Source organism: Acinonyx jubatus, chromosome D1, assembly GCF_027475565.1.
Source record: "Acinonyx jubatus isolate Ajub_Pintada_27869175 chromosome D1, VMU_Ajub_asm_v1.0, whole genome shotgun sequence".
Classification (NCBI taxonomy): domain Eukaryota; kingdom Metazoa; phylum Chordata; class Mammalia; order Carnivora; family Felidae; genus Acinonyx; species Acinonyx jubatus.
Window position 1 is genome coordinate 55598786 of NC_069390.1, and position 20671 is coordinate 55619456.

General features: G+C 50.4%; 1 protein-coding gene across 6 annotated transcripts in view; it reads left to right on the top strand.

Moving 5' to 3' along the window:
• P2RY6 (pyrimidinergic receptor P2Y6) overlaps positions 1-20671 on the top strand; it is a 42927-nt gene that overhangs the window by 14778 nt on the left and 7478 nt on the right. For 2 of the 6 annotated variants that reach the window (XM_053203655.1, XM_027039780.2), the window contains exons 2-3: positions 19316-19380; positions 20115-20176. Coding sequence is in view for 1 of the 6 variants with exons in the window: in XM_053203653.1 (XP_053059628.1) it covers positions 17388-17459; positions 20115-20176 (134 nt within the window). In the remaining 5 variants the exon portion in view is untranslated. Of the gene's footprint in view, positions 1-15752; positions 17460-19301; positions 19381-20114; positions 20177-20671 lie in introns of those variants that run through there. The other 4 variants (XM_027039781.2, XM_027039782.2, XM_053203654.1 and 1 more) reach the window with 3 other exon arrangements.

Genomic DNA, 20671 nt, shown 5'->3' on the forward strand with positions numbered 1-20671 from the left:
TTTCTCATGTCACAAAGGGGATATAGAGACTCAGAGGGGCCAATGTGTGAGGTAACCTGAAATGCCTCTGTGATAAAAAGTTCCTGGCATAAAGCACATGATAGGTTAAAATCCAGCAACCCCCATCCTGGGTCTCAGAAACCTCCCTGTCAGACTCCCAGCCTTAGTGAGATTCATTGAGGACTCACTTTGTGCCAGGCCTACACCACAGCTTTATTGTAGATCTATCTTTACAGTAACAACAACTATGAAAGGTGAATACTGTAACTTAAGTTTAGTAAGTGGGGAAACTGAGACTCAGAGTGTTGTCAAACTTGTTCAAGGTCATACAGCTAATAGTCAAATTGGGGACAGTCTAGCCCTGAAGGCTATGACTCTCCTACTCCATGGGGGTACTTGTTCTACAAAAGATGTCAGGCCTCCAGTCGGAAATACATAAAATAAAATGGTAAAAGGTGAACAACAACATAGAAAAGGTGTAGTTAGGGAAATATAAATCAAAATCACAATATAATACCACCTTACACCCTTTAGGATGGCTATCCTGGAAAAGACAGACAATAGCAAGCGTTGGGGAGGATGTGGGGAGATTGGAACTCTCATACATTGCTGGTGGGAATGTGAAATGGTGCGGCCACTTTGGAAAACAGTTTGGGAATTTCTCAAAAATTTAAACATAGAGTTACTATAAGACCCAACAATTCCTCTCTTAGGTATATATCCAAGAAAATTGAAAACGTGTATCTATGCAAAAACTTATACAGAAATGTTCATAGCTGTGTTATTCATAATAGCCAAAAAAGCAGAAACAACCCAAATGTTTGTCAATTGATGAATGGATAAACAAAACACGGTATATCCCTACAACGGAATATTACTCGCCTGTAAAAAATGAAATTCTGATCCATGCTACAACATGTATGAACCTTAAAGACATTATGCTAAGTGAAATAAGCCAGAAACAAAATGGTACGTATTCTATGATCCCGTTTACATGAAGTATCTAGAATGGGCAAATCCATAAATACTGAAAATAAGTAAGTAATTTCCACAAGATGGAGGGGGAGGAATGGAAAGCAAGTGCTAACGGGTACAAGATTTCTTTTATGGTAAGGAAAATGTTCTGAAATTAGATAGTAGAGATCGTTGTATACAATCTCATGAATATACTAAAAGCCACTGAACTGTACAGTTTAAAAGGGCGAATTTTACGGTAGGTAGATTATATATTAATTTTTTGGAAAACAGAAGCAGGAAACTACAAGTTGCACAGAAGGTTGAGACCAATGTTGATGCTAAGATAGAAGCACAGGGAAATTCAACCCTGAGCTTTCTGGGTGCTGGAACAAGAAAGGAGAAGCAGCCTCCCAGAAGAAGAAAGTGCCAGTTCCTTAGGAAAACCAACTCTTGGGGTGCCTGGGTGGCTCAGTTGGTTAAACCTCTGACTCTTGATTTCAGCTCAGGTTGTGATCTCAGGGTTCATGAGTTCGAGCCCCACGTCAGGGTCTGTGCTGACATTGTGGAACCTGCTTAGGATTCTCTCTCTCTCCCTCTCTCTCTCTCTGCCCCCCCCCCCCCGCCCCGCTCACTCTCTCTCTCAAAAAATAAGTAAAGTCTGGAAAAAAAAAAGAAAGAAAACCAACTCTTCCAAGGTTTCACTCTATGGCAAGATTCCTACAAGCCTGAGTTGGATGACTATCATAATAAATTGTCAAGAACACAAATATCCTATATCTCCCACCTGAGATTCTGATGCAGGTAGTAAGTATCAAGAACCATGAAGGGCTTATGAGTTTACCACACATCGAAGCTAACAAGTTAGCCTACTACATTTTAATGGATGCTGGCAGAAGACCTAAGACTCCTGGTTCTAGACAAAGAACTTTGTTCCTCGGCAATAGAACCAGGGAGAATATCAGTATCAGCACCAGTTTGTCAAGCCCCAGTTGCCACAAGGCACTAGAAAGAAGGCCAAATAACACCTGCACACACGGTGAGTTCCATTACAAGAAAGGAGCCTAGACCAGAGGCAACTTGAATCTTTCATAATGGGCAGTCAGCCTGCCTGACCTTTGTCCCAGAGGAAGGCATCACCAAACGTGTAGGTTTTTCCCCTCATGATGCCAACCAATTCTGACACCAACTCTGAGGATTAGCACTTAGGTGAGGGTTCAGTCCCACAGGACAAGACTGCCCCCCACCCCCCGCCATTCAGATGCCAGTCACAAGTCCTGGACCTCCCATGCTTCTGATTGACTGTCTAGAACTCAGGAGTTCCTATGACTCCCTTCTCAGGTTTGATAATTTGCTAGAATGGCTCACAGAACTCAAGAAAACACTTTATTTAACTATTACCAGATTATCATAAAGGATACAACTCAGGAACAGCCAAATGGAAGAGATGCATAGGGTGAGATATGACGTAAGTGGCACCATCTTCCCAGACTTTGTTTTTGTTTCTAATTTTTTAAACGTTTTTAATTTATTTTTGAGAGACAGAGTACACGTCGGGGAGGGCCAGAGAGAGAGGGAGACCCAGAATCCAAAGCAGGCTCCAGGCTCTGAGCCATCAGCACAGAGCCTGATGCAGGGCTCAAACTCATGAACTGTAAAATCATGACCTGAGCTGAAGTCAGACGTTTAACTGACTGAGCCACCCAGGCACCCTTCACCAGCACTTTGATGTCTTCACCAAACTTGGAAGCTCTCCAAGTTTTGGAGTTTTTTTTTTTAGGGGGGACATCATTACAGAGGCATGATTGCTTACATTATTTTGGTCATTGGCAATTGAACCCAACCTCCAGCCCCTCTTCTTTCCCTGGAGGTTAGGGAGCAGGACTGAAAGTTCCAAGCTTCTAATCAAGGTTTGTTCTTTCTGGCAACTAGCCCCCATCCTGAAATCATTCAGGGGCCTGCCAAGAGTCAATCATTAGAACAAAAGATGCTCCTATTACTCAGGAAATTCCAAGGAATGTAGGGGCTTTGTGTCAGGAATCAGGGGCAAAGACAAAAAATATGTTTCTTACACCACACATAAAAGTTACCGTTTTAACCCTTTTTGAATGTATAGTTCAGTGGCATTAAATACATTTACAGCATTGTGTAATCCTCACTACTGTCCATCTCCAGAACTTTTTATCATTCCAAACTGAAGCCCCCTACCCACTAAATAATAACTCCCCATTTCTCCCTCCCCCAGCCCCAAGTAACCGCTATTCTACTTTCTGTCTCTATGAATGTAACTATTTTAGGTACCTCTCATAGGTGGACTCATACAGTATTTGTCCTTTTGTATCTGGCTTATTTTGCTCAGCATAATGTTTTCAAGGTTCATCCACGTTATAACATGTATCAGAATCTCCTTTTTTAAGGCTGAATAGTATTCTGTGGTATGGATAGACCACTGTCTGTTTATCCATTCTTCCATTGACGAACATTTAGGTTGTTTCTACCTTTGACTGTTGTGAATAATGCTGCTATAAACGTTGGTGTATAAATAATCTGTTTGAGTCTGTTTAAAAGTAAGTTTCAAATTTCATATATTGAAAAAATAAATAAATAAATGAATAAATAAATAAATAAATAAATAAAAGTAAGTTTCAATTATTTTTACCTAGGGGTAAAATTGTTGGATCTTACGGCAATTCTATGGGCTTTTTTTTTTTTAATTGCACCATTTTACATTGCCACCAGCAATGCACAAGGGTTCCAATATCTCCATATCCACACCAACACATGCTATTTCCTGGTTTTGGATAATAGCCATCCTAATGAGTGTGAGGTGAGGCGATTCTCCTTAATGATTAGTGATTTCAGCATCTTTTCATGTACTTGTTGGCCATTTGTATATCTTCTTAGGAGAAATGTCTATTCAAGTCTTTTGCCATTTTTGGAATTAGGTTGTCATGTTGTTGCTCTTGAGTTGTGGAAGTTCTTTGTGTATTTTGGATATTAGTCCTTTATCAGATATATGATTTGCAAATCTTTTCTCCCATTCTATGGGCTGCCTTTTCACTCTGTTGATAGTGTCCTTTGACGCACAAAAGTTTTAAATTTAGATGAAATTCAATTTATCTATTTTTTTCTTTTGTTGCCTGTTCTTTTGGTGTCATATGGGTCAGAGAGGCTTTGATTGCAAGTGACAAATGTAAGTAGTTTAAGCAAGAAAAGGATTAGTTAATGTAAAGAAAAAGTCAAAGGTAGACCTAGACCAGGCATGGCTAAATCTACAAGTGCCGTCATGTCATCAGCGCTCTCTTTTTATATCCTTTCTCCTGACTTTCTACTTGCTTCCTACATTCTCACCCACATTCTTTCTAGAAGCACCAGGCTTCCATGGCTCTTACAACTAATAATCCTAGAGGAAAAGGGAGAAAACCTTTCATGCTGGTTCCACCAAAATTCCTGGAACAAACTTTAATTGGTTTCCTCTAAACCAATCACTGGTAAGGGGTCTGTATGGCTGCTCTAGCTGATCGGCTTGGGCCAGGTATCCACTTTGAATGGACAAGATTACCATGCAGTGAGGGAGGGAGCTCCCCATGGCAAGAGATGCTTGACAGGCAAGCATTCCTCCCCAGAAGAGTTCTGGGAAGCTGATGGGCAGCTGTGGTTAGGAGGCTGTGCTTAAAAGGGCATCCCTGGCCTCAAACTTCCCATGGGAACCAGTGGGAGAATTAGAAGGAATCCCTTTAGTTGGTCCCTGAAGACTTCCTTCCCCAGAAGGAGACAGCACTTCTGGGGCCCTGTGACTAGTGTGAGGGTGAGCCCAGGCAAGTTGGGTCCCAAGAAGGTTGGGCAGAGAGCGGAGGAGCTAAATTCCCCTGCCGCCTGAGAACCTCCCTATCCCAGTCCTTCTGTATTGTAGGAGCTTAGAATGTGTGCTTCTGGAGCCACACTGCCTGGGTTCCTAGCCCAGTAGCTGTTCTTTCTACTTGTGCTACCTTAGCTAACTGACATCTCTGTGCCTTAGTTTTCCCACTTGAGGTATTAAATGGAGATAATACCAGTCCTACCTCCCAGAGCCATTGTGAGGATTGGAGTGTTGTACATCTGGCACACAGTAAGTGTTCAGTAATTGTATTATTAGTAGCATTAGTTTGGGCCTCTTTTCCAACCACATTTGCTGGTATATTGGCAGCTCCGGCTGTGTTCTTCAACACGCCTTACCCAGCCTCAGCCCTTACTCTTCCCTCTGCCAGAGATGCCTGTGCCTCCATGTGCACTTGGCCTTTCCATTGCTGCCTCCCCCACTGAGCGTCCCCTCCCTGCAGACCATCCCTCCCCGCCTGGGCTCCTGCAGGACTCTGGTGCACTGATGCCTGCCTCGGATTATGGGTCTTCAGGTCCCTTGTCTACACTGAGCTCCCGAGGGCAGGACATGGATCTCCCCTGTCATTGAGCTAACAGTGGGAGTGTGCCAGCTGCAGAGATGAAGAAAGGTCCATCCAGCGGCAGAAGGAACACCGAGTGGGGACTAAAGGCATGGCTGGTTCCAGGAACTGAATGTAGCTCCTGGCCTTGCAGGTCGTGTACAAGGGACAGGGGTGAGTGCTGAGAACAGAGATGTCAGCAGGGCCCTGGTTTGCCTTTATCCTCAGTCCCCAGGGTGCCGTAAAATGCTCAGGCAGGGGAGTGATGAGGTCAGACTTTTGCCGAACAAAGATCCCTCTGGCTGTAAAAAGAAGATGGACTGGCTGGGGAGATGGAAGACAGAGCTTTGGGTGGATGTGGTCTAGGCTGTGGCAGGGACCACAGGATGAGACAAGGGCACAGTTTGACAGATGTAAGGATGGAACACAAACAGGGCTCGGTGATTGATTTCAAGTGGGGCCTCAGTTTTCCCACTAGGAGAGTGGCAATGGGCGCACGTGGCCCCACTGGTCTCTCTGGGTGAGACCGGAGGATGGCAGGCATCTGACACTGCACACCCGTGCAGCCCCCGATCCTCCCCCCGGTCCACCCCCTTCCCTGGGGAGGGTCTAGGTCAAGCACAAGCCCAGACACTCAGGAGGCTTGGTTACGTCAACAAACTCCAGGGACCGGAGCCAGGCCTCTTCACCAACCCCACGCTGGGAGAGCTGGTGGGGCTGAGGACAGGGGCCTGGCCTGGCTGAGCTGTGCTGATGAGATCATCTGACTCCCTTGGGCAGGGTGGGGTCTGGCCCAGAGAAGGGACCAGCCGAGGCCCACGGTTCTCTGGAGCAGACGGTATGTGGTTTCTTCCTGTTTTGTCCTCCTCAGCTGTGCCTTGCAGAGACACAGGCTGGTGTGGAAGGGGAGTGTGCCCTGGGAGCAGTGCCGCCCACAAGGTCCAGGCCAGGGCCAGAAGCTTGTGCTGTAGGAGCTCTACCCCTCACCAGCCGAGTCTCCTCAAGAATCATGAATTCAGGGGCGCCTGGGTGGCTCAGTCGGTTAAGCGGCCAACTCTTGATCTCTGCTCAGGTCATGATCTCATGGTTCATGAATTCGAGCCCCACGTCAGGCTGTGCACTGCCAGTGCAGAGCCTCCTTGGGATCCTCTCTCCTCCTCTCTCTGCCCCTCCCCTGCTTGCGCTCTTTCTCGCTCTTGCTCTCAAAATAAATAAATAAACTTAAAAAAAAAAAAAAAGAATCAGGAATCCAGCTGCCCAGTGGCAGGGCCAGGGCTAGGACCCAGCTATTCCATCTCCCACACCTGACACCCGCCTCAAGGTCCAGAGAGCTGTGTTTATCGCAGGAGCCGAATGCCTCTCTTCTCTGGGTCTCAATTTCGTCAGCTGAAAAATGGGTGTGAGGGAGAAGAGAGAACTCAGGAAGCTCTGAGGGCTCCCCTCCTCAGTTGGAGAGGAAAGGGCCTACATGGGTCTGGCAGGTGGAGCCAGTTATCCTTCTGGACTCTTCATCTACCAGAGCCACATCCTTGCTTCCCCAGGAGAGGAGTCAGACCGAAGCAGCAGCCTTGGGAAGAGGGTACAGGGGCACAAGGCCCCCGTGGACTCACTCAAGGGCTGTAGGCCATCCTCTTGTCTGCTCTAGGGCTCAGATTCCTGGCTGTGACCTGAGGACTGGACCAGGGCATCACTGACAAACTGCCCACTTTCCAATCTGTCTTTCTAGTACTCTGACTGTCAGGGCTTGTGGAGGGCTATGTAGAAGAGGGGCAGAAGGCTGCAGTGAGCCTAGCATTCAAGGCCCCTGATTTGGCCCTACCACACTAGCCCTGGAGCCAAGGCCCCACTTTGTGCCCTACTGTCTCTGACTTGGACTCTCACCGCATCCAGTCCATCCTCCATCCAGCAGCACGAGGGACCTCCTAAATCTCAAATTTGATCACACCTCTACCCTGCTTTATAAACCACTGAGGGCTCCTTGGCTGGCACCCACTGTACAAAAGCCAAATTTGTAGCCTCACGTTTGAGAACTGTTGATACCTGCCTCTGATGGCCTCCCAGCCTCACCTCCTGCAAACACAAACGTTTGCAGGTACCCTGTGCCCTCATATCTCCAGCAGGCCTCTCTGCCAGAAACACCCTCCCCTTCCTTGTCCACATTCCAACAAAGAATCACCTCCTCCAGGGATCCTTCCTTGATACCCTAGGCAGGCATAAGGGCCTCCTCTGTCTTCCTGGAGACCCCTTCATCTGTCTTTTCCACCAGCTGGGCCTCCTCAAGGATAGGGACCAGAGCCCAGTGAAGTCCCTGTACATTGTAAGGCTTCCTGAAAACGCATGTCAAAAGAGTGAATGAATGAAAGAATGAATTATTGAATAAGCAAAGGCTGCAAGTGAGGCCGTTTCTCAGCTGGTCTGTGATAAAATTATAAGTAATAAAAATAAAGCCCCACTGAGTGAATTCCCACTTGCTCCAGATACTGGGCTGGTTGTTCTAGATCCGTTGTTGAGCCCCAACAATGCTGTGAGGTGGGTGCTATTGTCTCTACCTTATAATTAAAGACACTGAAGCTCAGAGAGGTGAAATCACTGCTTGGGAGCTGTAGAGCCAGGACAGAAACCAGGCCTTCAAAGTGCCAAGCTTTGCAGAGGGAGTGGTGATGTGTGGCACAGGGGTGCAGATGCCAGGAACGGGCAGTTGGAGTTCACTTACACTGGGGGGTGGATAGGTTGGGGGGGGGTCGTGTATGGGACCATATGGGAGAACTGGAATTAACCAGGTTTGAAGAAATCTGGGTTTTCCACGGACCTCTGAGCAGAGACCTGTTCCAGAGTGGATCCTCGGATCTCCTATGACCAGGCGTGTCACTGGGGTAGCTTCGAGAGCTTTTGCCTGCCACTGTTGCCTGCTCCATTATCAACAGCCCCTACTACTCTGTGATGTTTCCGCAAACCCATGTTGTGAGTGCTGCGAAGTGTCAGTTCCCTCATTTACCCCCCACTGGAATCCCCCAGCTGCCACCTAAACAGATGTTCTGGAGGTGCCACTTCCCGCCCTGGACCCCACCCCAGATTCCCAGCAGAGTCCAGGCCTATTCCTGGAAGCTATAGAAACAGCTCCCTCCCCACCCCCCTGCCCCCAGCCCTGCACCAGGGGTCGGGGAGTGTCAAACTGAAATGACCTCACAGCGACCTGTTTTTTCCCCAGGGCCTGTCATGTCAAGGTCACCTCTGAGTTTTCCTTGGGATAGAGATCAAACGGTCACTGGTTCCCATGGTCCCATCTCGCCAGCCTCACCTAGAAAGATAGGGTGCCCACCACCCTTCCCTGAGCTGGCCCCAAGGCTCCCTGCTCTGGTCTGCCCTGCCCTGGGCAGACTGTAGGGCTGTGAGAAATGAGGGCAGAGTGGGAGGATGGGAGGCAGAGGACTCTTGGACAGGCTGGACTGTGAAGGAGGAAGCACAGCTGGAGGACCAGAGGATGGGGAGTGTTGTGGGCTGAGCGGAAGCTTTGGGCAGAGGGTGGGATCCGCACTGCAGGAGGCCGCCTGGGGTCCAGGGGGAAAGGGGAGACCCAGGAACAGATTCAAGGCTCTTTAGGTGGCCAGGAAGTTGAAGGAGGCCCCTCTGAAAGGGTACACTTTGCTTTGAAGGAGGAGTTGAGGGCTGTTGGAGTGGAGGATAGGACTGACAAGAAAGATGGGGCAGAGGCTTGGAGGAGATGGGAGAGGGACCGCTTCAAGACAGGCAGAAGTTTGGGGACTCAGCCAAGTGGGGTGGTGACCCAGTTGGTGGGGGTCTCAGGGCCCTCAGGGCTCTCTGCTGAGTCACGTCCTCAACCCCACAGGGCAGGACTAAGTGTCTGTTGGTGCCAAGAACAAGGGATACAAACGGACTGGTTGTGTTCACAGGAGCCCCGGGTCTTGCACTAGAGCTCCAGGCTGGCAAGGGAAAGGAGAGGGGCTAGGAAGATGCTAGCCCAGGGTTCTGGAGGCCTTCATATTAGAGGCCCCAGTGCCAAGGGAGAGATGGTTACAGGCTGAGAGGCTCTGGGAGGACAGCAGGATGGGACAGGGCCAGTGTGGGAGTGGTGGGGAAAGTACCAGGGAAGACCTCACACAGGGCAGGAGGAAGAGACAGGCAGCCCAGCACCACCAGGCCATGTCCCGTTCACCCTTCTCAGCTGGGACTATTCGCAGCCTGATTCTCATATACACAGCCAGATAGAGGCGGCCCAATGGGTGGCTTTGAAGTCTCTATCAGCCTCTAATCTCCAGTAAACATACTCTAAGTACAAACTGTAGTTTGCAATGCAAGCATAATGTCAAGCCTAGTTCCATATGCCCCCAATCAGATTTCCACCCCAAGTCCTCTCTGTGTAGATATTCTTGAGTCACCCCTAGAAATCCATCCATCCAACAATTTGTCACTGAGTACCTTCTATGTGTCAGGTACCATCCTAAGCCCTGGAGATGCAGTAGTGAATAAAACATAAAAACACCTGCCCTGGTGGAGTTTATGTTCTGATGGGAGGAGGCAGACAATAGCAAACAAATAAAATAGTGGGTTAGAAGATGGTAAATACCATGGAGAAAAATACAGTGGAGAAGGGCAGTAGGAAGTGTGTGTGTGTGTAAGGTGGGAGGTTACAATGTTAGCTAGTGTGGTAGGGGAAGGCCTCATCTAGAACCTGTATGTTTGAGTGGCCACCTGAAGGAGCTGAGGTCTGTCCTGTGTTCCTCATACACACGCCACGTACAACAATGCACTCTGCGGCAGGAACTGCCTGTGTCTCCCACATTACATTCAGAGCCAGGCAGTTGCCCTGCCTTTGATTTCCTCATCCCAGGTCACCCCTCAGATACCTACAAAGCACAGTTCCTCCCACACTAGGTTGGGCACAAATCAGGCCCCAGTGCTACATGCTTGACATTTGAGGGTGAGGATTTGGGGTTTGGTGGAAGACATTCTAGAGGACTGAAGACCACTTGGCAAGATTCTAAGGCTGCGGGGGAGACCTCAGTTTTATCTTCCCAAAATGGTAAGAAGAGACTGTGCTCCAAGCAGAGGGTTTTGTCTTCAGATTTGGGAATGGTCATGGCTCTCTGGCCTCATGTCTGGTTTATGAGCTCCATCACTAGGTTTCCTGGGCCTGGACATGAGCACTGGATTTGGCCAATGGGAATGAAGACCAGCTCGTGAATAGTCCTGGGACAACTTCTGCAGTGCCCAGGGATTTGGGGGCAGCTGAGCTCTGTGAACCCAGAGGCAGGACAGACTGGGGAAGGAAAGTAGTGACTAGGAGCAGATCTCAGGGCTTGGTGTGGTGAAGCACGTCTTCCAGAGAGCTTTCTCATGGTGGAGTGTAGCGGCCTAGGAGAGATGGAGTGAGTTCCCTGTCATGGGAAATATGCAAATGGAGGCCAGACAAGTCCTGTCAAAGAGGCTTCAGAGAGCCTCCTTCTCTGAGGGGCTGGGGAGAGCTCTGGGTCAGATTCCCTTAAGGCCTCTCTGGCCCTGAGAGTCTACAATTCAGAGCCCTGTCATTGACACACTGGGTTCTGGGGTCCACTTGGGTCTCCTCTCTCTGCCAGGTGGACTTAGGTGCTGGGGATGGTTAGAGCAGGGCCGGGGCAAGGGAGCTGCCTTTCATGGGAGGTGAGAGGTTCTCTGGACTTCCTCCATACCCAGACCCTACCTGTGAGATTTGTGGACAAAGCCACCTACCTTTGGGGCCTCAGTGTCCATCTGTGAAATGGGCAGAACCATAACGTACAACAAACACTAAGGGAGTGGAGGTGGTCTGCCCTTCCTGACAACTGAAGGCTGGGGGCCCAGGTAGGTGCAGAGGTGCTACTCATGCAGCCATTACCTTCATTCCCCCCTGACCAGCCTTCCCTGTCATCAACCGAAACAAAGATTTTTTTTTTTTTTTTTTAATTGAGCCAGACAGCACCAAGGACGGTGCCTTGTGGCTCATCTTTACAGACTAGGCTTCAACATTTCCCAGTGCCTCTTGGGAGCTAGAGCCTGTGTTGGCAAAGGCAAAGCAGACCTTGTCCCCAGTTCCTAACAAAGTTAAAGAAGGGAGGGAATCTGACTGACATTGACAATCAGGCTGGTCTTCTTTTCTGCCCTGACTCTTGGCCCCCGTTTCTGTGTCCTCTCTCAGGCCACTGTGTTCCTGAGAGGCAAGGTGGCATGGTAGATTTACTGTGCACCTTGGGCAAGTTCCTAATCTCTCTGGCCTCAGTTTTTACACAGAGGAACGTTGCCTCTCTTCCTGAGCACAGCCTTTATCATTATTCAGATCTGTGTCCTAGTCCTGGCTCACCACTCCTCACCATGTCACCTTGGGCAAGCCACCAGCCTTCTCGAAGCCTATTTCTTCATCTGTAAATGTGGATAATGCAACCCACCGTGCAGGGCTGTTGTAAAAGCAAATGAGATTTTGCAGTAAAAGCACATAGCTTGGTGGCCAAGAAACTACACAGCTACAGCGAAGTAGCTCGGCAAGGTGAGGCTTGGGGAGGTGTAGTGACCTCCTCAGGGTCACACAGCAAGTGGGTGATGAATCTAGGACTAGAAGCTGGATTTCTAGCTTTCCACACTCTTGCCCAGGAGCTACTGAAATGACACAGTGGTTACTCCAGGAGCTGCTGGAGGAGGGGCTTCCCTCATGGGAAATGAATTGGGGGGCTTCCCTGGCAGCCCCCGTGGGGATCAGGCTTGACCTGACAGCCCCCCAGTCCCTACATGCCCCTCTGCTGGTAGCCTTCAGGTACATGGCCAGTTCCAGCCTCCCCTGAAAGGATGTTAGGGTTCTGGGGCTGACCCTGTGAACACGGGATGTGGAAAGAGGAGAAGAGACATGTGGAGGGGGAAGTGCAGGTCTATAGGGAGGACTCCTGATTTTAAGTGACAGAATCCTAGGTCAAATGGACTGAGGCATAAAGGGAATTTATCAGCTCAAGCTGTCAAAAAGTCCAGTGGAAGGTAAAGCTTCGGGCATAGCGGGAACCAGGTGCTCAGTGTTGTTCTCAGGAACCGTGTGTTCCCAGTTCTCAGCTCTGCCATCCTTGGCTTTATTTTGCACGGTCTCCTTCCTGCTGGTAGTATCATCCGTGCATAGGACAGTTCCTGGCATACAGTTCACCTGGCCCTAGAAGCTCCAGGCTCACTTCCTACCAGCTTTGCAGACCCAGGGGAAAATCTGCCTCCTTCCCAATGTTCCAGCAAAATCTCCAAAATTGACTCTGAGGCATCCAGGGGAGGTCACTCACCCACCCCTGAGCCAGTTATAGGGCCTGAGAAGCCCACTCTTCTCTCATTGGCAGATCTAGGTCACAGGTCCAGCACCCCCAGATTGTCAAGACTTGAAGAGGGGAAAGGGGATCCTCCAAAAGAAAAACAGGAGATGGGGCCTTCATCGTGAGAGGGTGTGTGGGAATTGGATGAAAGAAATTGCAGAGGAGAATAATGACTGCCTGCAAGATGGGCCAGATAGCTGGATCCGGGCCATCTCTTCCCCAAAAGACTGGAGCCTGGTTATCTGGGAGGACGAGTGGGTCCTAAAGTCACCAATAGAGGCTGTCAGCCAGCTGCACTCCTTGCAGGTAAACAGCATGTTCTTGCTTGAAAGGGAATCCGAGCGGCACACCTCTACAGGGAGATAAAAAAAAAAAAAAGGTGTGTGGGGGGACAGCCTCGGGGTCCAGGCAAAGAACAGAGACCCTCCCACACTAGCTTCAGGGAAGAGGGCACATTGGAAGGTGCTGGGATCTTCCAGAGCCCCCAGTGGGAGGTGCTGCGGCCCATGGGCACGGACTTAGAAAGCTGGCACCATGGACTCTCCTTCTGTCAGGGGCTGCCCCGTCCAGTTCCCCAGCCCCGAGGCTGCCCTGTGCCTTCTCAGCCCTGTGCCTGCCTAGGTCACCATGGTTTTTGACCTCTTCATTCACATTCCCGAGAGACAACCTCTTGCTAAGTTTGCCAAGCCTCAGCTTCCTCATCTGTAAAGTGGAGGTGGAAATGTGAAGGGTAAGTGGGCTGTGGCATTTTGCACAGTGATGGTGCGGAGTCAGTGCCCAGTGAAAACATCTGTCTGGATTGTGGTGGGGATTACATGAGCTCACTGATGGGTCTGGCTCAGAGTAGTGGTGCAGGAGATGCAAGTTCCCTCTTTGCTCAGCCGGTAGAGGCCAGAGAGAGACTAAAGGAAGCAGCCTCATCTCCCAAATTCCCCGAAGCTTCCCCTTCCTTGCACTCAAAATGGCTGTTTCAGTTCCAACTTTAATTCTTGTTGAGTAGGAGGTGAAAAGGGGAAGTAGAAAAGAGAAGAGATCAAGTTTCCTGCCCTCCCTGTGTCCTTTTCCTACCAGATTTGCCTGCTTTTGCAGCCAGCCTGATATCACGGGTGGGACCAAAACTCCACCTGGAGTGGGGGGCACTGCCCCTGCCCCCCATCCTCTGGATGCCAGGAGGCTCTGCCATCAGGAACCTGGCCTCAGGCTGGCTTGAGGCAGGCTCCAGGGGGCTCTCCTGCCCCGGGCTGGATGCTGCTGGGTCAGGGCTGGATTGGTGACTGTGGCAGAGCATGTAATGACCCTGTAAGGCAGGCACCAGGACTAGCCCTGTTTATCACGTGGAGACTCAGGCTCAGAGAGAGTAGGTGGCTCACCCCAGGTCACACAGTGAGTTGGTGATGGATCCCAGTCTGTCTGACTCCTCAGGGGAAGGAAGCTGGGTCTTGACCCTTCTCATCCTGTGCCCTTGCTGCTAAACTCACAAGCCGGAGACCAAGCAAGGGGGTTTCCAGGCCTTGTTTCCCAGCAGGCAGGCAGGCCAAGGTTGGGAGGCCTCTTCCCACATCCAGCCTGGTCTGGGCTGGTTCCTGGCTGGCTGGCAAGTGGTGACTCAGTCTTCCAGCTCCTGCCTCTGGCCTCCTCATCCTTCCAGATTTGAGGTCCTTGGAGCAGGGATGGGGAGGGAACTGCAGAGTCAGCTAAAAGGGTATCCCGAGACCATAGGATCCAAGCAACCCAAGGAGCATCAACCCTTGCCAGTTCTTCCTTCCATCTATCCTGAATCGCTTCTGCTGCAGGCACAAACCGATCCCATGTGTTGCCTGAACTGACAAAAGGAAACTGGCAGAGTGTGTCCCCTCTATGGAGTGAGGGACTTCAATGTTTCTGCCAAGGGTGTACCTGGAACGGAGCTGGGTGGGTGGATGCCTGGTGTCAGGGCAATACTCCCAGGGCCTCTACCTCAGACGAACAGGGCTGAACACTGGCCCCGTCCCCCTGCCAATGTCACCACTAGCTCCCGTGAGCCAGATTGATCAGGTGAGGCTCTGAGAACAGGATATGAGTGGATATGGGACTAACAAATAGGAGAAAGGCTGGGGAGTGGGTCAGGAGAAACTGAGGCTGGGAACCCAGTCCTGAGGTTGCTCAGTGCCAGCCCCAGAAGGGAGGCCCTGGCTGTGTGCTGACCTGCCACACAGCCCCCACCCCAGGGCGGCGGTCAGAAGGCTTGAGACTGGCCAGCCCAGGCAGTCTGCTGGCACCATCTCATGGCCAGAAGCCTTCAGTGCAGGGGAGACGATCCTCTGGGAATTTCCTGGCTTGGACATCTAAGCATGGATTTCAGGGGAACCATGGATAAGGGGTTTGTAGAGTCAGAAAGACAGTGTTGAAATGTCACCTGGCTGGGACACCTTGGGAAACTCGTTGACTTCTCCTGAGTCTTACTTCTTTCATCTGTATAAGGGAGAGAACAACCACTGCCACCACCTGCCACCCACCCAGGGCTGCAGCTAAAACATCCGGCAGCGGGCAGACTATTAGGAGATGACACCGGGTGGTGAGGACCCAGGAATTGGTGCACGCTGCCACGGGCTGAGGGAGCCCAAAGTGGGGGCATTTAGGCTGGGCCTGGAATTGATTCATTCAGTTAACAAATGTTGATTGAGTCCATACTGTGTGCCGGGGCACCTCACCTGCATGGTTTCGTTTATTTCTTACAACAGCCTATGTGGCAGGCACCAGTAATCAATCTCATTTTACAGACATGAAAACTGCAGGAAGGATAAGTACGGCTTATTTGGAAAGCATCCCGGGCAGAGGAAATAGCACAGATGTACGCCTCAGGGCTGGAAAGCCTGGTGGGGAAGGGCTGAGGCTGGACTTAGGAGCCCTGGCAGGCTTGGGAGCAGAGCAGGGGCACTTGGGCTCTGTCTTGGAGGTTTTAAATGGGCCAGCCCCCTCAGGCCTCCAACTGGGCCCCTCTTCACACAGCTCATCCCCTGCTACACTATGCTTCATTTCTCCCACAGGATAGGCTCATTCCCTGCCTGCGTGCCTCCTGCCTAGGGTGCTGTCTTCACGCTTCATGTGGCCAAGTCCTCCTGGCCCTTTAAGTCCCAGCAGCAGACATGCCTTCTCCAGGAGCCATTCCAGGTCACTCCTTCCCATGGCCCCCAAGACCTGCTCTCCTGGGCCCCAACCCGGTAGCAGGAACTCTGACCCAAGCCTTGCACTGGGTCTGACACCCCCAGGAAGCCCTCAGGGCTGCTCCCATTCTTGGGACAGACACTGTGGCGGGAGTGACCACTGGAGATTGTCCTAGGAATGCAGCAAAGGACTGGTTTCTGGGCTAAAGGCCAGGCCTCCTTGCCCTCCTGAGCTCTAGCACCACTAAAATCAGATCAGGAGGTCCACACTTTCAGCTGGCAACCTCTTAGCACAGCCCTGAATAGGCAGTAGGTGCTCAATCCTTGCACAACTGACCAAAGTGTTCCTCAGCAGTTCAAACCTGAATTTCCTCAGCTTGACCCAAAGTTTTGGGACCAACTCAGTTCCTCAATCCCCCTGTCTACAAAATGGGTTTGGGTGTGAGGGCAGTGCTCACACCTGCCAGGGTAAAAAGGGTCCTCCCTGTCCCTGGCAGTTCATCCTCACAACATGCTGGTGGCCACTATGACCACATTCTGCCAAGGAGGCTCAGAGAGGGGAAGGGGCTTGTGGGTAGGGGCCAAAGTAAACAAGAACCTGGGCCTCAAGCACCCAGGGCAGTGTTCTCTCCCTGCGTGAACTTGTCCCCCTCTCGTTGCCCCAGCTTCTCCCAACCAAAGCCCACCTCCTCCAAGTCATCCCTGCAAATGCTGCCTCTGCTACTGGAGCTGTCCTCCTCGGAACAATGAGAAGCCACCTCACCTCCTCTGGTCCATCCTAACAGCTCTGAGTCTTGGTTTGGGAGTAAGGAGGGGCTGGAAGAGGGCTTGGCACCGGCAGGGAGAATCTCACTCAGATGAGTTCTCAGGGGCATCACCTCTATCCCCGCAACCCACACCTGTCACTCCCGGTGAGCTCTGGACCTGCCATGCAGGAGACAGTGCCTGAGAAGTGGAGGTATGTGGGAGGATCTGAGGGCATACAGTAGGTGTTCAATAATGGTTTGGGAGAAAAGGAAGAGAGGGAAGGAGAGAGGGAGAAGGTGACCAAATAAGTGAGTGCATAAGTAGATTAGCATGTAGAGGGATGGATAGGTCAGTGGATGAGCCATTGAATGGAGAAAGGAGGGGTGGATGGGGGAGTGAGTGACTACAGGGTGACTCTGGGTGTTACAGCTAAAGGGGGAGCCAAAAACTTTAATTACCCACATGCCCATTTGACAGATGAGAAGACTGAGAGAGGGCTGAGGAGAAAGGAAGCTGCTGGGGCTGTGGGGCTGGCCTTTGACCAGCAGCCTCTGGTTCTCCCCCACCTTTCTATCCCCTCATCACCCTCTTCCTTCTGCTGGGTGGGAAGGGTTCCAGGAAGGAGACATTTTCTCCGCCTCCTTGCTCCTTGAGGCCCAGTTTCCGCCAGACCTTGGTGTTAGAGGTGGCAGGGAGGGGGTGGCCCCCGCAGGGGCTATTTCAGTCAGAGACAGCCCTGCCAGGAAACAGAGGAAGCCGCCTGCTCCTTTGGAGGTGTTGCAGCCTGAGTTGAGGGCAGGAGAGTGGAGAGCCTCATGTCTGGCCCCCCCCCCCTTGCTCCAACGCATTTGAGGCCACCAAGGTGCTTCGGGGACAGGAGGCTGCATGTGAGTGTTGGTGCTATGGGCCAATGTGAGGGGGGCATGGGGCTGGACACAAGGAACTGTGACTTTGGGCAGGCAGGCTGCAGAGGAATACAGGGAAGGATGTAATCTGACCCACTTGCTAGAAAGCCCCCCACCAGAGACAGTGTGGCCGGAGCCCAGGAAGACACTGGGGCCTGAGCTGGCCCAGGGCTCAGGGCCCAAGAAATGACATCTGTGAGAGCTAGAGGGAGACAGTGTCAGCTGCTGGGAGGCAGGGGCCAAGGGAGCCCTCCGCTGGGACCAGCCCCTGCCTCTCATAGTCATCAGAGGGTAAAGTGTATGAGGGAGCCAGGGTGACAGGCATGCCTGCCTTTCTTGGAGCAGACCTGAAGCTTCACTCTGGATCTCCTTGTGCTGCCTCTGCCTCCTTCCAAGAGGACCAGGGAGTGGAGAGCAGGAAATATCTGGAGCCTCCAGTCACCTGAGGCGAGGGCTTTCCCTCGGGGTGGTGTCTGAGGACAATAGGCCTCCCAAAAGAGAGTTCAGAGGCACAGCACTGTTCCTTCTACCCGTTTCTTCCTCTTCACCATGGCCCTGCCCTAGAAGGCTGCTCTCCTCTCAAGCTCTGCCTGCTCTACTTTCCTCCCCACCTGGGGACACCCAGAGATCCTCACACCCCTCTCCACCCAGGGAATTCCTCCTCAACCACCTGGGTCATGCTCCATCCTTCGTTCTCTTCTGAAAAGTCTCTTCTATCCTGTGGCTTACACTGGTCTCCCCATGCAGACTAGCATATGTATATGTACGTGTACGTGTATGTGTATGTGTATAAATAATTTCTATATCTCTATCTATCTATGTGCATCGACATCTATGTACTGTGCCCCCATGCATCCAGCAGGCAGTAAGTAAGTATGCATTAAATGCCTGGCAGGTGAAAACAGGAGAATGAATGCATAAAGGAAAGAATAGCCTGAACAAATGAATGAAGAGATGGGTAAATGAGCTTTCTCTTGCTTGTACTAATCTTGGCTTCCTGGCTACAATGGGGGTCCTCCTGTGCTTCTTCCTGTGGCTTCCCCCGTGCCTAACTGGCTAACTGGGCACCCGGCACTCCTAGCACATGGGCTGAAGCCCCACAAAGAATTTTTCATAATTAAAGATAATATGGCATGTGGGATACAGACTAGAGAATCCAAACCTCATTTTGCATTTGCCCAGACTCTGGGGAAAATATTTTCATCAGAATCAAATTTTAAGTTGGTAGAAATTAGTTTGGGTAGTTACGTTTTGCTCTAGCTTAACTTTTAAAAATCTTACAACTTGGGGGCCTGGATGGCTCAGTCAGTTAAGCATACGACTCTTGATTTTGGCTCAGGTCATGATCTTGCAGTTCGTAGGATTGAGCCCCATGTCGGGCTCTGTGCTGACAATTCAGAGCCTGCTTGAGATTCTCTCTCTTTCTCCCTCTCTCTGCCCCTCCCCTGCTCTGTCTCTCTCAAAATTAAAAAAAAAAAAAAGAATAATAATTAAAAAAAATAAAAATCTCATAACTTGACTTAGCAGGTATATTCACATCAAGAATAGCTAACACTTGCCCTGTGCCAGGCACTGATCTTCATAACAACCCTATGAGGCAGGTACTCTATTACTCCATTTTACAGATGGGGAAACCAAGGCCCAGGAGTTCAGTAATGAGCCTAAAGCCCCACGGCTCACATGTAGCAGAGCTGGGATTTGAACCTTCTGGCCTCAAACCTCTGTCACCCTCTGTGTACATTTACAGGACTTCATATCTTTTCCTTAGCTTCAGTTTTCCCACCTATTATAGGAAGGGGGATGATCTGACTCACTGTCTCAAAGGCTTTGTCTTTCAGGTCCATTAGCTTTAAGTTGCGAGTTCTCTCTGGGCACCAGTAAATGTGGATATGCCAGTTGGGAGGTAAGTATCAAGAAGCCAGACTTACCTCACCAGGGAACCCCGTAAGACACTTGTGCTTCCCCAAAATCTCGCCTGAAGGGACGAATGGAGGCATTACGTGTAGGATACAACAGCATGGCATGGCATTTATTAAGCACCTACTGTATATCAGGCCTATGACATGTTTTACTGATAAGAACATAGACCCAGAAAAGGCCAGTGATATGCTTTGGGTTGAACAGCGTACAAGTAGGGGAGCCAGGATTTGAATGAGCCCCATGTCGGGCTTGCCTACCTCTGAAGTTGGGTTTATAACCTCTACATTCCATGACCATGGGCTATGTTTAGTTGTCTCCTCTCAGTCAGGTGGTTGGCTCTGCTTCTAACTCAATGAGGAAGATTGAGCCATCACTGCCTCTTGCTGTGCCTGGATTTTCCTCTCTATAAAAAGCAAGCAGTAGGGGCGCCTGGCTGGCTCAGTCAGTGGAGCGCATGACTCTTGGTCATGGGGTTGTGGGTTTGAGCCCCACTTTGGGTGAAGAGATTACTTAAAAATAAAATCAGTTAAAAAAAAAACACAGTAGATTTGGTTGGTCCTCAGTCATTTGCCAGTTTGCCTTTGGGGAAGCTGTTTTCATATTAGCCACCAGAGGGTGCTGTGGTCCAGTGTGTGCTAGACAGACATTTGTAGCCTCAAGTCAAGTAGAAGGAGGCTTAGAGGAACTCCTGAATCACCTCCTTCCCCCATTTTACAGATAAGAAGATTGCAGCCAAAAGAAGAACCATGGCTTTGGAAGGTGGAGTCCAGTCTGAGGAGGTGGGCACTGTCCTTCATCAGTTCACAGTGTGTGGATACTGTTCACGTTGATTAATTAAGAGTTACCAGGGCCTTCACTGCCCTGGACCGCAGGTTGGGCTCCCAGATACAGGCATCAGACCTGGCACTTCTTCAGGAGGTTCCTGGTCTGTGTAGGAGAGAAAGGCACACATGTTCACCATAACCATAATCTCCAAACTCCAAAAAGCCCAGGGGAAGCCCTACCTAGCGTGATTTAGTACCTCAAACTTCATGACATTCTGAGAGGTGGCCTGTCATTCCTGCAATTTTCAGATGGGAAAATTGAGACTCAGAAAAGATATATCTTTTCTGATATATAGCCCAAGGTCACATAGCTAATAAGTAGCACAGGTGGGATTCAAACTAAAGTCTGCCTGGGGTGCCTGGTTGGCTCAGTCAGAAGAGCATGTGATTCTTGATCTCGGGATCATGAGTCCGAGCCCCTGTTGGGTGTAGAGATTACCTAAATAAATA